This window comes from Nycticebus coucang, chromosome 8 (genome assembly GCF_027406575.1).
Source record: "Nycticebus coucang isolate mNycCou1 chromosome 8, mNycCou1.pri, whole genome shotgun sequence".
Taxonomy (NCBI): domain Eukaryota; kingdom Metazoa; phylum Chordata; class Mammalia; order Primates; family Lorisidae; genus Nycticebus; species Nycticebus coucang.
Window position 1 is genome coordinate 41,128,989 of NC_069787.1, and position 17,622 is coordinate 41,146,610.

A 17,622-nucleotide genomic window follows, 5' to 3' on the forward strand; every position below is an offset into this window, starting at 1 on the left:
CTTGTTTGAAAGAAATTTGTGCTCCGATTTTACTAAGGAGGTCTCTACTAAGTAAGGGGTAAGGGCAGTCTGGGATAACCATGAATGCATGTGACACTCGGCCTGCCCCCATGTCCACTGTTTTTAGACTTCTTTCAAAAATAATTTAATTAATAATCTTAAAAAAATTTCGGGGCACACCTAAGATCTTTTCATAGCACACGGTTTGACAATCACTGCCCTACAACCATAATTCTTCTCTATCAAGTAGTTTCAGTCTATACATACACATACACAATATATTGGGGAAACACAAAGAATGATATTTAGCTTATGCTGAAGACTTCTTTTTGTCAATTTCCTGCAGTTAGAATTCATTAAACAATATCAAAGAAAACATGAAACAGGAAGAAGTAGGCAAACTTATGCCTGCACCCACTCAACTAGCTTTTGGCATGAGCTAAGTGTAATTAAGTTAAAGACTGTGGTCTCTGAATTCACATCAGATGCTAGTGGCCAATCTCGATCCATGCTCTCATGTATCCTCCAATCCTTGAAAATGGCGTTTTCATGAAGGCAGATATATACTAATGTTACTTATTTCATTATCAAGGTCACTATGCTTCCCCACTAGGATGCATTGTCTTATTTTTTTTTTTTTTTTGACATTCTTTGGCCCAGTGGCCAGTCTCTCTGCAGTATGCACACTGATCTCTCAGTAGCCAAGATCGATCCCCCCAGGGTAACTCACTACCTCCTCTGGCGGCCAGTTTCCGCAGCCTCTGCTCTTTCTCTTCAGAGCCGCTTACCGGAGACCCCCCCCATTAGAGTCTGGTGGTAAACCTGGAGTCTCTCATTACCTTCTGCCGTACTGAAATTCCAGTCTGGCCGGGTCAGTGGGAATGCAGCTTCGATTAGTGCTGGATTTGTGGCAGGCTACCTTTTGTTGTCTAGGACAGACTTCCATGCCTCTGCCAAGATTCGGTCCCTCTCCTCAGTAGTGAAGAGGACCTGTAGCAGTTGCTGGCAGTTGTCCCAAGTGGGCTGAGTGAAAAGGACAGAATCTAATAAGTCAATAAGGGCAGTGGGTTTTTCTGAGAACTTAGGGTTCTGCATTTTCCCAGTTGTATAGGTCACCCGTGGCAAAGAGCCAATAGTGTAAAGTTCCCTCCTCAGGAGGGCCCACCTCCCAGAGCGGTAAGGCCATTGAGTCTGCTACAGCCCGCCCAGGCTTCCCAGATGCCTCCCATAAGGCCCTCCTGCAGGTATGCAGTGGACTGCTGGCAGGTGGCGCTGCTGCTGCTGCTTCAGCCTCTCCTGGGACCTGCTGAGCCTTGTGGCATGCCTGAATTAAAGGGAGGTAAGGCAGGGAAAAAGTTCTGGGCTCGCCTCGCTCAGCAACACAGGATACAGGGGTGTGGAGGTGGGGGGGGTGGTCTAGCCTCTTTGGGTTTAGGCTTTTCCCGCAGGGCAAACACTGTGCTGGCCTCGGTTTTCTCCAACCAAGGCGGTAGGATACTTTTCAGCCAGGGAGGGGCATTCTCAACCAGGTCATGCCACTGGCGTGCTGCCACGAGGCCTGAGAGGGCAGGGGTGTGGGCATATCTGCCTCCATCGCCACCTGTGTTCTGGCTCAGTCCGGCTACCTGGCGCCCAGGCCGTGGGGGAACATGGCTAGGGGGGTGCCTGCCGCCCAACCCAGCTCCCCCCTGACATGCGCATGCACATGGCAAGGCAGCCGCCAGTGCCCACAGGGCTCCCCGGGGGCAGTTGCAACGCCCTCCGCAGCTGGTGCCATCCAAGGGAAGGGCCCGGCTCTCATCCAGAATTGCCACTGCCACCGCCTCTGGCCCCCTGGGTGGCTGGGGCCCTGCCCACTGCAGCGTGGTGGCTCTCTCCATGGCTCTCTGTTTACTCCCTGCCCGGCCCGTGCCCCTGCACCGGCCCACTCCGCTCCTCACGGAGAACACTCCTGCAAAAGGTCTCAAGTTTATTTTGCTTTACCAATAGACCCAGGTTCTGGAAGTGGTCAAGGATAAGTGAAAGGGGAGTCATCTGAGCCCATCCCATCGTTAGAGTTACCCAGTCAAAGTGCAACACAACACACACAATACAAAAGGCAGACAGGACCGCGGACTGAATTGAAACAAAACTGAAAGTAAATGGACGGCCTGACGCTCATCCGTGGGCATAGCCCACCCTTACTCAAAAGTCCTAGGGGGATGGATTCCATGTGATCCCTTTAGAAGGCTGGGGGGTTCCACATCCCCAGATCCTACTCAAAAGCCCTAAGGGGATCAAGGCGGGGGGTTCCACATCTCAGCCTTCCCCCAAGGAGGGGAGAACGTCTTCCACTGCCTCTGGTCAGTGGCTCTCTAGTGCGTCCACCTAGGCTGTCTTCCGACCACAACCCAAAACCTGCACAGTACAGAAAGAATTCACAGAGACAAACAAAGACATGTACACTTAACCAGCCCTCTGGGTGGAGTCTCTCAGAGTCTTGGGGATTCCCAGCCCATGCACCAAATGTTACACCCAAGAATTGAAATCCCCAGTGACCATACGAGAGTGCCAGACACTGATGCAAATCACACAAGGGCGTTTATACAGGCTCAAGCGGGGGCTGCTGGCATTCCCAGACGAATCTGGGGCCAAGAGCCCCATGCTCATCGCCCACAGGTTTTTTATGCAGTGGTCATGGGGTGAAGGGCGTGGGCAACAAAACATGGCCTTTGGGTCGGTTATGTCTTATACTGACACTAGAATTAAAGGCTGATAGGGTCCCATCAATCTCAACGGGGGAGGGGGAGGGTCACTCCAGGAGATAGGGATGCATCCCGGGAGATAGGGTGGGGTGTGGGGTTTACTAAGAAACAAAACAAAGGATTTTCAGGTTGCTTTTAAAATGGAGGACAAAAGCCTGAAATGATGAAAAGCCCAAAGTGGCGTCACTGGCTTCTTCAGTGTCTATACCTTTTCCCCTGGAGCTTTGCCAAGGACCTGTACAGTGCTACAGCCTGAGAAACTGGGGACCTGCTTAGTGTGGTGGGGCTAAGTGGCTCTGTCTTGTTTTCAGCTGGTCTCTGTCCTACCCTAGTAAATCAGTTACTCTTGGTTGAAGTCTCAGCTGTGGAGAAATACCAACAATTAAGTCACCTTGCCGCCCACAGGCAACAATTGGAAAAGGAAAATCTAACCTTCCCGCAACCACACACCCAGGGTACCACTTGGATAGTACTCAGGTGATTGGCCCAGTTCAAGAGGTCCAAATCAATTGTCTCAGTCAGCACCTGTCTCAAGTGGGAGAGTTCAAATGGTCTCCGGCAACTAGATGGCAGGGGTCTGCTGGCAACTCAAGTATGACTCGCTCTGGTGCTCCGTGAGGTCAGGAGGACCCACCCATCAAGTAGATTAGTTTGGGAAGGTTGATGTCTCCTTCCCCACCTTGCACCTCTGTCATACCCAGTCACTGGTAACCCCACAGGGCTGTGACCCAGTTCCCTCCAATGAGCAGATACTCCAGGGGTTTGTGCCTACCTGAGACACAGGGAGATCTATGTCTCCTCAGTGAGGCCACTGGTCTCTGCCACTATCCGGCAGGGAGAGGTGAGGCCTGACAACCTCCAGTGCTTAATGGAGGCTGGGGCAGGTCACTCAGTTCCAACCCTGCCCCTGATTGATATTGCTGATAGAACAGAACAACTTTGCAGAATTTGTTTCTGTCCTGGCCATATTCCCCTGTGGATCAGATGCTGTTTGAGTTCACAGAAACTGTGACTCAGGCCCAGTCTGTGCCACTGCCCTGTCTCGGCTCCAGTTTCTATTGGGGCGTCACGGTTAGCTGTCAGTTCCAGCCTCTGCCTGCCTGCCTTTGTCTCAGCCATGATCCTCTGAGGACCAGGTGCGTCTTAGGCTCAATAAAGAAGTCCTCTGTGTCAGGACTGCCCTGAGAGTCTGTAGTCTCTGCGGGTGCATGTATTCTAGTCCCCATGCTCCGCCCAGGCTGGTAAAGCCTCAGGAAAACCCTTTACTCATGGGGCCTGCGTTTCCATCCCAGATCTGTTCTGCCAGTGGCTGCCACCAGAGAAGATGCCTGTCTTCCTCTGGTTGCACAGAGAGACAGGGGGTGTGACTCCAGAATATCCAGGGATGTGAGACCTATTGTTGCCGCTGCAGCTGCTGCTCTGTGCCTCAGGGCATCCCCACTCCTGTATGGTTACCTCTCAGCTGACGGTCCTCTCCTTACTCCCGTGCCGCATAATCAGCACTGACCAGCAGCAGTCCATGCCCTGTCTACACCTCTCAAGAAAATACCCAAAAACCTGGACTCCTAGGGGACAGGCTTCCAGACCTTGGAGTGAGAGTGGAGGGCAGTGCTGGGAGTTCAGAATTGCAGGTAGAGAATATATACAGTTTTATACAGTTTTATGCCTGGCAGGAGAGTGCCATGGCACCCCTAGTAGGGGAAGTAGGTCCAGTTTTTAGAGGATCTCTCCCATGTGATAAAATGGGAGGATGTTTGAATTCTGCTCGCTTGTTTGTATGGAGTACTGCGAGCAGTTCTCATGGGGGAGGGGACTCCTGTCCGCTTGGCTATGGATTTTATACCTTTTGTTTGTATCCTTGGAGTCGCAGCTCACCTTAGCAGGGTTGATGTGTGTTCTTCAACCTTCTCTCTTGGCTCAGGTCTAATCCACCAGGTTACTTGCTAAATTTCTGTCCTTTAACTCTCCTTCTGGACAGGAGCCTCTGAGGAAAGCTGGCTCCAGTCAGCCACCTTGCCTCCACCCCTTGAATTCTTATTGATTGCAAAAACTTCTGTATTCTACCTATGTCATGTGCAAAATATATGTCTTTGTTTTTTATTATGAAAATGTGGCAGAAATGAATGGCTAGAGGGGCTTTTATCACAGAAATCGCACTGCCACTGTATATATAAATTATAGGAAGTTAAACTGCATTTTGTTTTAATTTGGAGAAAAGATGACAGCCTTGTCTAGAAGCCAGACCAAATTAAAAAGCATCTATGCAAATTCCACCAATACTTTCTTCAGCTAAGACAATAGGGATGTTTGCTCTATTTTTTGTTTACCTTCTTCTTTAGTTAAGACTAAACTTTCATTCTTCTTTTTATCTCTGTGAAAGAAAAAATACATTACAAGAATCACCACTCCATCCCCTAGTAATTTAGAACACTGGGCATTTTTCAGGTATCTCTGGCATTCTTTCCAATTTCCTGCCCAAAGCAGAATTCTTTAACCATATGAACATGCTCATGGTGTCCAGAGTGGTGGGGAAAGGCCAGCTCACTCAGTAAGAGGCCTGCAGCACAGAGGGTTGCCCCATGTCTAAAGCCAAAGCTACACAGGGACTATGGTGAGTGCAGAAATATCCTAACCCTTCTTAGGTTTTCATCTGGGCCATAAAGTAAGGAAGGGCCCACTGATTGGCATCCAGTTACCATCTTTTTTTACCTTATGTGGGAATCTGAAAGATTAAGTTTCTCCATCATTTATTGTGTGTGTGTGTGTGTGTGTGTGTGTGTGTTTGTGTGTGTATCAGAAGACCAACCTGGCATTAACAAAGAAAATATACGCCCTAGATGAGTACCAAAAAAAAAAAGTGCTTATGAAAGATCCTTGTAGTCTGCACTTCTCATCTTTTATTACAGACATGTAAGCTACTTCCTACGAGAGGTTTTAAGACCCAAATGTACATTCTTGAGCACACAGTAGTCTGTCAATACCAACTACTTCCCACAAGAAGAAAAAATTGTAACATGACAAGAGTTACAGAGATTTCCAGAATTACTAGGCATGACATACCCTGCCTTGAGATACTGATTTGAGCTCACAAACCAGGCCAGCTTCTCTGTCATCTCTGCCATCGCCTTCGTAGGCACCTCGGCATTTCTAATAATAACCATACAGTACTCTACTGATTGGCCTTCATTTCTGCTGTTTCCACAAACCACCCCAAACACTGCAACAGTATTCACAAAATCCCCGTACCTGTGGTTTCTGTTTTGTGTCACTATAGCATTCCCCTGCTTCATATTACGCCTTGCCTCCTCGTTGCTTTCCGTATGTAGTCCCTGGGTGGCAGGGATTATGTTCTGGTGTACCATTACATTCCCAGTATCTGCAGCACCTAGAGAAATACTTGGCCCATGAGGAAGAAGAAAAGAAGAGAGCTAGAATGACGGCAGATGACATAGATCTCCTCTAATGAAAAGCTTTCATAAATCTCTTCCCTGTCCTATGCCCAACCTAGAGCAGATTCTCTGGCCTTTAAACATACTTCCCTGCTTCTGAAAGGGAAATTTCACCTTAAATCAGCTTTTAGATGTTGAATATGTATGATGGCCAAACTTTCAACAAGAAATTGAATAGTCCAATTAGTCACCTAACTATTTTGTTTAAAAATGATGGATATTTGGTTTTGTGTGGCTATAAATGGAAGTGTGAAGGAATAGCTTACTGAAATTGAATGTTAAGATATACATTGTAAGACACCAAAAAGTAAATGTACTCTGCTTTTATTTTTTCTGTTTTCTAAGCTTATCATTTAACACCCATTTGTTTATTGTATATTTAAATAAATGAGTCAAATCGGAAAATTCTACCATAGTAGATACGTGCAGTGATCCACACAGCTATTTCTTTACATGTATTACTTTATAACAATACTAATTGAAATAGCACTATATTTCTTTATTTGCTTTCATGGCCATTTATTTTATATATGTTCTCAGATTTTAAGAATTTAAACTTTTGCTTTCTTATGGATAATCACAAAACTATACACTTACAAAATTCTAGCTTTCACTTTCAGCTTTCCAAGCAATTATATTTAATGACTTTATATTTTTTGAAAAAATATACTTTTATAACTGAAATTTTATGTAAGAAAAATACTTTATGAAACATATTCCAGTATCTATTGATCTTGGGCAATAAAACTGCCCAACAATAAGGCAAAAGTGCTTTGCTAGACCCACTTGTGTTTACAGAACCATTTTTCTGCTTAAATCAGGCAACCACCATTAGTTCTAATTATTTCTCTTCCCACAGAGTTAGCTTATCAGGAACTCAAAGTGTCTGATTCTTAGATGTGGATCCTCTCTGTTTAGCTATTCTTTGGAATGAATATTAATAACTGTTTTTTAAATGTTCTCTTGTTATGTGTGAGTAAAAACTTTGCCTTACCTAGACCAGATACCATATAGCAAAGCATTTTAGCAAATGATTTATACCTATTTGCACTGGTATTTTTAGTTACTCGTATTTTCTTTGCAAATTAAAGTAAACTATATCTGTGCTTTTGTTTTATTCATAGAATATATGAACTTATTAAGAACTTCTGCTCAATAACTGACCACAAATTCCTGCTCAAAAAGATTTTCACTTTGTTCCCCAATGTAGGGTAACCACAGTACCCAGGGTTCTCCAGGCCCAACAACTAGTCCTTCAGGGTTAACTCAGTTAACATTAGAGAGCGTGCTGGGGAAGGCAGCAAAGCGGACAAGTAAAGAATATCTAAAAAGTGCCTACACAGATGCAGAAGCAGCAGAAAGCCAGAATTCCTTGGCGAAGCAAGTAGATAGAAACGGCTTTCAACCAAGTATGTTGCCTACACCATGCCTTTCTCCCCCTGGAAGAAGGTGTGGATCCTCTCAGAAAACTCCAGACCCCCTTATCAAAGCAAAGAACCTACCAGCTCATCAAGTACCAGCTTCACAAAACAAAATCTCCCTAAAAGAAATCTCAGGGGAAAAGCTGAGACCAATCGCCGAAGTATCTGTAAGTGGTTTTGCTGTGGTTTCCATACGTGGGCAATACATCCTGCTGTGTTCCATTCAGTTCCACTTACGCACATATTTAGCAGTATCTATTTTTCATCATTTGGATAATCAATAATATATTTTCTTTCCTATTCTGGTGTATTTTATTTTGGTAACAGCAGCTGTTGAGTATACTGCACATCCCAAGGATAATAGAATACCTCATGTTTTTAATGAGAAAGATAATTATGTAATTTTCATCATAATAGTTATTTTTTATTTCCTAGTTACTTCCCATAATTTCAGTTATCACTGCCTGCAAATTATAAATGAAGATCTTATTTCTGAGCCAAAAGCTTGCCAGTAAAATTGACAAATTTTCAATAACAATCTACATTAGGAACCATAAAAACATCATTATTCGATTCACTTTCTGGTCTCTCTGCAGCAGTTCCCCAAATAATAAATGGTAGGAGTGAAGGTTAACAGTAAAGCAGTTTCTTCAAATAAATCCCTAGGCTAGTTTGGTGGCTATATTCATGTCCATCAGATTGATTTTTTCTTTCCTGCATTAGTACTTTTCTTCCCTCAATTCCCTGATAAGCTGTACTTAGAAACGAGACAAGTGAGTCTATGCAGAACAAATGACACTTACATTCCATTTTTTTTTTTAAACATTAGAGATTTTCTCTATGTATCATGTTCTAAGTATTCTCTTTATGTCACAATGTAAAGCTTTGATTCAATTATGGTCTAAGCCAGAGAGAGTGGATTAACTGTTACCTAGCCCAGGTAATAAACATATACACCATTACTGTTGGCAAAATAGAAGTATAATACTTCTTTTTTTTTTTTTTTTTTTACTTGTAGCAAGGATTACTATCAAACCCCACTCGTTGGGCCAGAGACCCTTGTGGTGTTAGCAAAAAACTTGCCTCTCATGTAGCACACTACCTACACTTGTGAGGAAGTATAATACTTCTTGAACATTTAACATGTGCCAGTAACCAAGCCCTTTTCCATGAAGCATTTCATTTAATCCTTATAATGATCCTGAGAGATAAAAACTATTACCATCCCATTTTTCAGATGAAGAACCTGAGGTCTAAAATGGTTATGGAGTTCAAAGACAAGAGTTGGTTAGTCGAAGAGGTACAATTTGAACTTAGATTAACTCTAGACCACTTACCCAATGTGCTGTGCTGCAGAAATGTGTTAAGTCCTATAAAAGTGATAGCCTCTCCTCAAGGAACATCCAGAATATGAAATGTGTTCTTTTTATATCACGCGTGTGTACAAATGTGTGTACACACAATAAAATAGCAAATGGCTATGGGTGATTTAGGATAGAAGTTTCGGTAGTTTTATTGCATGTTTTCATTCTTAAAAATATTTGTGAAAGAAGAAACTTGTTCTACCTAAGTATGATTTATTTTCCTTTGGGGTGGTAATGAATTTGAATGTAGCTGATCAACTAGCCCTGTAGATTTATTCTACAATGCTGCCTCTATTGACTACAGCCTATGCTGAACTGCCAAAACCACAATCATAACAAGGCTTTAAGGAGCATTCCACTCAGTTTTCTCCCTAATTTCTTGGCCACTACTATTAAATAGGGTTTATCATCCCATATATCCATAAAATTGTTTTTCAATCTTTTTTATTTTTGTATAGAAGTAAAACCAATGCACAAAGATAAGCTTGGAAATTTCAGTCATAAATGAACTTGAAGTACATGACCACGCAACAAAGTACACTGCCTTAAAAACAGTGCTGTCAAATAATGTCAGGAAATAAAAAGAACAAAGTAAGTTTGGAAGGAGAGCAGGGGACTTGCTCTCACCCATTCTCTTCATTTAAGAGGCTTTTAGGCAGTTCCCAGAAATCATTTGGATTATTTCAGGAGATCCTTTCTAGCTGCTCTTTGCAAATATAAAACAAAAGCCTTGACATGCCTCTTCTCCCTCACAGGAACTCTGAGAAATTACTGTTCCATTGTACATCTAAACATATGACTCAGAGTAATCACTTCAAAGGAATCTTCAAGAATGGGAAGGGGTTTTATTTTTAGTAAGGGGATGAAGGCACAAAGGCCTTGCTTCCTATTCGTGCAGAGAAGTTCGACCTCAGTGTTAAAACTCAAACTAATAAAATGTTGTCTCTCTAACAACCCACATGATCATTACCACCTATGGCTCACATATTTGTGAATGTGGTCATCCTAGTTTAATAGAATGTAAAAATATTGACAGCATATGAAAGTCTGCCTCATTCCAAAGTGAATTTACAGTAGGAATGAAGTTTTCTTCCAGAGACAACTTCAAAAAAGGAAGTTCTTAGTCATAGTGAAAGGGTTCCAATAATCGGTTTCTCCATTGGGTTTTTGTAGCTAAGAATTAGTGAAAATGAGTTTTCTAAATGAGTGTTGTATGCTTACTAAGTCACAAACAGATTTTTCCCCAGATCCCAGAGACTCCATGGAATGACTTTTGTCTAGTAACTGTAATGTAATACTTTACTAAGGTTGAATTCATACAGTACAGAATCCATCCTTTTAAAGTGTACAATTCAATGGTTTTTATTTATTCACAGCATGTGCAACCATTACCACTATCTAATTTTTGATCATTTTTATCTTCCTGGGTAAGAGGCCTCATACCCAGTAGCAATCCCTCTCCATTATCCCTCCTCCCATATTCCTAGTAACCAATAATCTACTTTTTGCCTCTGTGGATTTGCCTGTTCTGGATATTTCATATAAATGGAATCATCCAATATGTGACCTTTTATGTTTGATATGTGACCTTTTATGTCTAACCTCTTTTATTTGGCATAATATTTTTGAGGTTCGTCTATATTATAGTACTTTATTCCTTTTTATGTCTGAATCCATGGTATGGATATGCCAAATTTGTTTATTCATTTATCAGCTGGTAAACATTGGGTTGTTTCTACTTTATGGATGTTGTAAAGGATGCTGCTATGAATATTTGCACTCAAGTTTTGGGTAGATGAGTGTTTTTGATACTTTGGTTATTTACACCTAGGAGTGGAATTGCTGGGTTATACAGAACTCTACATTTAACTTTTGAGAAAATACCAAACTGTTTTCCAAAGTAGCTATACCATTTTACATTCCCATCAGCAGTGAAGGAGGGTTCCAGCTTCTCCATGTCCTAGTGAACACTTCTTATCTGTCTTTTATATTTAAGCCATCCTAGTGGGTGTAAAGTGGTATCTAAGTATGATTTTGATATGCATCTTCCTAATGACCAATGATTTTCAGCATCTTTTCATGTGCTTCTTAGCCATTTGTGTATCTCTTTTGGATAAATACCTATTGAAATCCTTTGCCTTCTTTATTGGGTCACCTTTTTATTGGGCAGTTGTAAAAGTATTTATTTTGGATAAAAGTCCATTGGATATAGGATTTGAAGATATTTTCTCCCATTCTATGGATTGTCTTTTCATTTCCTTGTGATGTTCTTTGAAGCCCAAAAGTATTTAATTTTGATGAAGTGCAGTTTATCTGTTTTTTATTCTGTTGTTTGTACTTTTGGTAATGTCTAAGAAAAAGACAAAAGATATTGTTTTACTTTTTCTTTTCCAATTGGGATGCCTTTTATTTCTTTTTTTCATGTCTAATTGTCACCATAAATAGATGTAGTTGAGTGGAAATTTTTCTTTATTTTAAGGTAGCTAATATTTAATACTTCAATTATGGTGGCCCCAAGTATTGAACTCTAACACAGACATGATGAGTTCAGTCAGATCTAATAGGATACTATTAGTATGGCTCATAGGAAATGGACTTGATGCAACAAGAAAACCTTGAGAATTATCTGGAGGCGAGAAGTCCTTCTAATGTTAATATAAATGCAAGTGTGAAAGTACCTTTCTTGGCTAGCACTATAGTTCATATTATATATTTATAGCACCTACATGTTGGGGATTTCTATCACCAAAGCTGTGTCTCTAAGCTAAAGGCCCTCCAAGTGATGGACTATGGGTATTTTGGCTCTATTTCTGGATAAATAAGAGCATCTCCTTTTCTATGGAGCACCTACCAGGCCAGATTTTCTTCTAGGTCCTAAACATACAACATTGACTAAAGCCTCTCTCCTCGGGGGTTACACATAGGTTGGGAGATAGACAATAACATATGAACTATTATAAGGGCCACGAATCCTGCAATCAGGATTTATAAGTGGGCATCCCATACAAAATCTATGCTCTCACAAAGTGCCAATATGAAGCAACTTTGTGGTAAAGGAAAATCAAAGGCTTTTACAAGAGGAGGTATAGAATAACTGTCCTAATCCCCTGATATGGAAGATACTTAAGGAATTCATACTGAAAGTGATTTGCTAACTTCTTGATAAACTACTTCTTTGTGATGTTTTATTCATATTTTAATAGAGTTGTCTATTATTAGGTTCAAATATTTTTAATTACGAAATAAATACAGCCCCTAGGTAATGTTGCAACCATGTAGATAGCTGGCAATTAAACTTTTTCGCATGTCTGACTGCATTCAAAGAATTTTGAATGAATCATTTAAACCTTCAAATGTCATTATATCCTTCTTTAAACAAACAAACAAACTTATGTAACAGGCTTTGTAGCTCGAGAAAAGGTTTGAGCTTTTGAAAAATGGTTAATTTCATAAGAAAGACTAATATGCTACCAATTACAAATTCAGGTGGTCTCTTTAGAGAAAAAAAGAAAGATGTTTTATTGTAAAAACAACTGTAAAATGAATCATAAAACTCTTGACTTTAATCTTCACATCTCCATTTTTTTAAATCAAACTGAATTATGGAAGGATGCTTTAAAAGGTATTTTAAGCCATGTGAGCAAATTTTTTTCTTTGTCAAACCATTTCTTTTGTATAATGTATAAGGATTAGTTTCATTGCCTCCCTGACATATTTAATCCTCGTATTAGAGTAGGGAATATATACAATCATATTTTAATAAAGTAGTAAAAGTCTGTGTAATTTGTGCTCTACAGACTTGGAGGAAAATGAATTTGTAAATTATTTTAGAATTTTAAAATCCTTGTTCCATTATATAAAGTTCTTCATTTTCTAGGATATATAATACTCTTTGTTCAAAGGGAAGCCATCGTGTCTCTTTGAATGTACCACTCAAATATGCCATTCGCAGCTGTTTTTCTAACAATACCCCATTGTTTGAAGAATTCATAAATGTCTTTCTGTCCTCTTACTTCCTTCAGCTACAACAATGTAGCATTGTTTTAAAACACCTGTTTCAGGGTCAGGTTACCTGAAATTGGATATATGTTCATTGCCCTGGCCCAACTGTGTAGGTTCACTTAGAGGTGACTCTCCTTTGGCAGTTTTCACCACATGCAGCTGCTAGCCTTATGCTCCCCTCGGCCGCCTGATAAACAGCCTTCCCCAAACAGGACCCTCTGTCAAGTCTATCTGCATTCATTCTTCAAAACTGAAACATCAGAAGTAGTAGACATGGTGGCTCAGAGCACCAACTCGAGTCAGACAGACCTGGATTTGAGTCCTAACTTTGTTCTTGTGAGCTTGGACACATTTGTTAACCTCTTTGAGCCTCGATTCATCTCATCTATAAACTTCAGGTAAATGATAGCTATTCCATAGGGTTATTTTGAAAGTTAAATGAGGTAGTTCATGTAGAATACCTAGCCCATAATCCAAAGGGTTCTTTCTTTTAGCTCACATTCTAAAACAAATGAAATCTTTCAATTTCATAAAATTCCAGAAACTAATCACAGTGCTATGTCGTTATGCACTTCTGCTCTGTTATAGCTGAACTAAGTGCTAACACAGAGTGAATTACTGTGTCCCTGTGCACTTAATACATTGGTGTTGTCTCAGAGATACTCTGAAAAGAGAAAAATACTTATAAGCAGGAAGTGATGTCTCTCTGATCTTTCCCCAGAGACCACCCTCTGGGTGCCTACCTTGCTCACAGAGATCAATTTTAGATGTGCAGCTTCGTGGTTGATGGGCTGAATTGAATTTGGGTAGAACTAATAATCTTTTATAAACCGTGCTAACTGTGGTGAGAATGTTTCATCTACTAAATTGGACATTCCTACTAATTAATAATAGCTTTTGAAAAACAGTCTGATATTTGATGTTTTGTCAAAACGGCACTCATCCCTTGTCTCTAAAAAGACAAGGTCATTGTCTCAGTTTTATTTGTCGGCGTACTGCTGAGAATATTTGCTGACCACAGAATTTGGTGATTAAATAACATTTGTGTTTCCAGCAAAGTATGTGAATTGGGCATAGAAATCTCCCAGGTGGAACTTGCTCCTAGTACTTTCTTTTTAAATATTGTATCAGTCTGAACTTTTGCTGTTGCTACAAAGAAGTTTGGTTTTTCCATTTTCTTTTTATCTAGTGTTTACTTATTGACAAAGGCAAAATAGTCTGGAGTAGAAATATTTTAAAATAATTTAAATGGAATTAGGGGCCCAATTTTGGGTGACAACAGGGAATTGCAGAAGTCATTAGGACATGTCTATATCTCCATTTCTGAGCAACTTGATATGTAAACAATGTGCCAGTACTCTATGAAGAGGAGTGCTTTCAAGTTCTCAGAAGTTCCAGAAATCGTAGGTAGAAAGACTTGATAAAAATTAATGATGTCAGAAGTATGAGTCAATGAAAATATGTTGGCTGTCTAGCCAAGCACACTGCAACGTTTCACTGTCGTTCTTCAGTTTTCTAATGCAAAGGTTAGCATCCTACTCACCAAATGTTTATTGAAGGAGCCTATCTTCTCTGACGGCTTGGTTTTTCACAATTTTAAATATGAGCAAGTCCTACTTGCCATTTTCCTACATTCTGAAAGAGAGGCTAGGCAGACAGTATTTCATAAACACACAAAGATCAAAGTTTTTTACTCAGAACCTCTTATGTGACTTCAGTGGTCTGGAGTGTCTTCCACATGCCAGGCCCTCTCCAAGGTTCCCCATACCTTATCTGCAGTCTCCATCTCCCTCTAATGAGGGACCTTATTCCTCTTAGACAGACCAGGAGGCAGAGAGTCTTTACTTTACTCACATCTACTTAGTGACAAAGCACAGGGTCAATGCCAGGAGTTTTGGCCACAAGAACTAACACACCTTTCACTACTCTGAGTTTCCACCTCTGATTAGAGTCCACTAAAAAAAATTCTGTGATCACATGGCAACTTAACTTCTATTTCTACTTTAATCTTCAAAGTATTTTAATATGCAAAGAAGTACACATTGATGTGATATCTATCATTACCATATTACAACCAAACATTCTAAAACAGTTCAGACTTAAAGTTATTATCTTCCCATTCTAGAAATATCAACAAACAACAGTTGGCTTACCTCTGCTCTTTATATTTCTATAGCTATATTTGTGAGACAATCATTAAGGCAAATTTAGCTGTATTTGTGAGACGATTATCAAGGCAAAATTTATGGAAGTATACTTTTACTTAGGTCATGGATTAAAAGACTATTCTATACAAATTTATATATCAGTGTAAGGTTTTTTATGACATAAAAGCATAGGTTTATTTTGTATTAGAGAGAGGGAAGAGAGTCTGGAGGAAGAGAAGAGAAAAGAACAGAGAGCAGGGAGAACGAGAAGGGAAGATGGGGACAGTGTAAAGATATTTTTTTATTGTAAAGATCTTTTTAAAAATAGCACCATGCTTCTCTTAAAAAGAGAAAGAGAGACATGTATAGGATGGGCAGTGATCTATTTACAAGAAATTTTGCCACTATTGAGTTTAATTACCCAAGAATACTCTACTCAAGACATTCTTAAGGGATTGGTGCATGTAGATAATGAAGTATGCCTTGAGTCTGGGTTTATCTCCAGGTCACATGCTGAAATGTTTGTGACAGAATTTCAAAGGCACCAGTGGGTCTGGTTATGTTGTGGTCCACATGACTGCCATTAAAATAAAATATAATCTGGATTATGACCAGCTAGTTCTTTCAAATGGCCTAATTCATGATTTATGCTATGTAATTTGACACAGCATATCTTAAATTTAACAAAGTTTTTCGGATCTTTAAGGTGTAATTTACTCCTTTGTTTGCTGAAGGGTCATGCTGAAAGCTACCATAAATTGTGAAGTTGTGTGCACCAGCATGTGTCACTTACAGCTCATGTCTGCGGCTGTCATCTTCCCTTCTTTCTGGTTCTTAGTGGACCCGTGTCCCCAGTGAATCAGGGCAAACTCTTGTGGATGATACATAGCTCAGTCACTTGAAACAAGTTTTCAGGAATGCTAGTTGGTAAAGAGAAGCCCTAGAACACTAATTTACCATCAGCTATTTACAATGTCAGTGTGGAGATTAAACACTATCTGCAAATAACAATAGAGGGCAAAATGAATCCTGAAATTAAAATGGCAATTAAAGTTTTAAATCAGCTTTGGCAAAGTGAACTTTTTATACTTTTCTTGCTGTAATGTTGACATCCAAAAGAATTGCCAAAGTTTCTAATGACAGCTACAGAACTCTCAAAAATAAATATAAATTTGAAAACTACTAGTAATACAGACTTCCCAACTACATTTATGAAATGCTTTTTTTTTTTTTACACTAAGACTGTGCAGAGCAAGTTGCCAATGATTAACAAGTAATCTCTTCCTGGGAAATTTTTTTAAGCCCTAGATCTTTTTGTTAATTTTGCATCACAGAGAAGTATGCATATTGTAAATATACCTTCTGATGAATTATCGTAAACTGAACACACTCATATAACCATCTTCTGGATTAAGAAAAGAATGATACTAGCACCCCAGAAGCCCCACTGGGCTTGATTCCTGTCACTCATCCTTCCTGCCACTGTCTCCTCACAACTATTTCCAAGATCTGTTTTTACCAGCATATATTCCTTTGTGTCTAACTTCTCTCTCAGCATTTTGTTCATGAGATTCAATAGATTAGTCAATTCCCTGCAGTATAGTGTACCACTGTGTGAATATAACATCATTTATTTACTCATTCTACTGTTGATGGCCATTTGGGTACTTTTCATTTGGGAGCTTTTAAGGATATATCTGTCAGAAGAATCTTAGACTTTTTTATTTATTTATTTATTGGCAGTTTTGGCCAAGGCTGGGTTTGAACCCACCACCTCCAGCATATGGGGCCAGCGTCCTACTCCTTTGAGCCACAGGCGTGGCCCGAATCTTAGACTTTTAATGGCTTAGGCTAGTGTCCTAATCCATTTTCTGTTGCTTCTAACAGAACACTTGAAACTGGGTAATTATAAAGAAATGCAATTTATTTTTTATAATTATAAAGGCTGAGAAGTTTAAGGTCAAGGGGTCACATCTGGTGAGAGACTTTCTATAAGAGAATCCTGAGATGGCTCAGGGTCTCACATGGGAGGGGGCTAAGCATGCTAATGTGCTAGCTCTGGTCTCTCTTCTTCTTAGAAAGCCATCAGTCCCATTCCCATGATAACTCATTAATCCATTAACCCATTATTCTATTCATCCATAAATGGATGAATCCATTCATGACGGCAGAGTTCTCATAACCCCATCACCTCTTAAAGTCCCCACCTCTCAATACTGCCTTAGAGAGGTTCAAATTCAACATGAGTTTTTAGAAGAGATAGACATTTAAATCATAGCAGCATGGAAGAGAAAGCCTTTTGGTTTTATAGGGCTTACATGATGAAATCATAGCTATTTTCATTCTTATTTCTTTGAAATAGTATTACTGATTTTATTTGTAAAACAATAATATGGGCCAGGTGCAGTGGCTTACTCCTATAATCCAAGCACTCTGGGAGGCTGAGGTGGGAAGACTGCTTGAGCTCAAGAGTTGGAAACCAGCCTGAGCAAGAG

General features: G+C 40.3%; 1 protein-coding gene and 1 pseudogene across 1 annotated transcript in view; one reads left to right on the forward strand and one right to left on the reverse strand.

The window, feature by feature from the left end:
• Positions 1–17,622, forward strand: part of CFAP20DC (CFAP20 domain containing) — a 360,272-nt gene that overhangs the window by 230,518 nt on the left and 112,132 nt on the right. Inside the window, exon 13 of the mRNA XM_053599624.1 lies at positions 7,404–7,781. Coding sequence (XP_053455599.1) covers positions 7,404–7,781 — 378 coding nt within the window. The remainder of the gene's footprint in view (positions 1–7,403; positions 7,782–17,622) is intronic.
• LOC128592993 (uncharacterized) lies at positions 8,625–8,766 on the reverse strand (annotated as a pseudogene).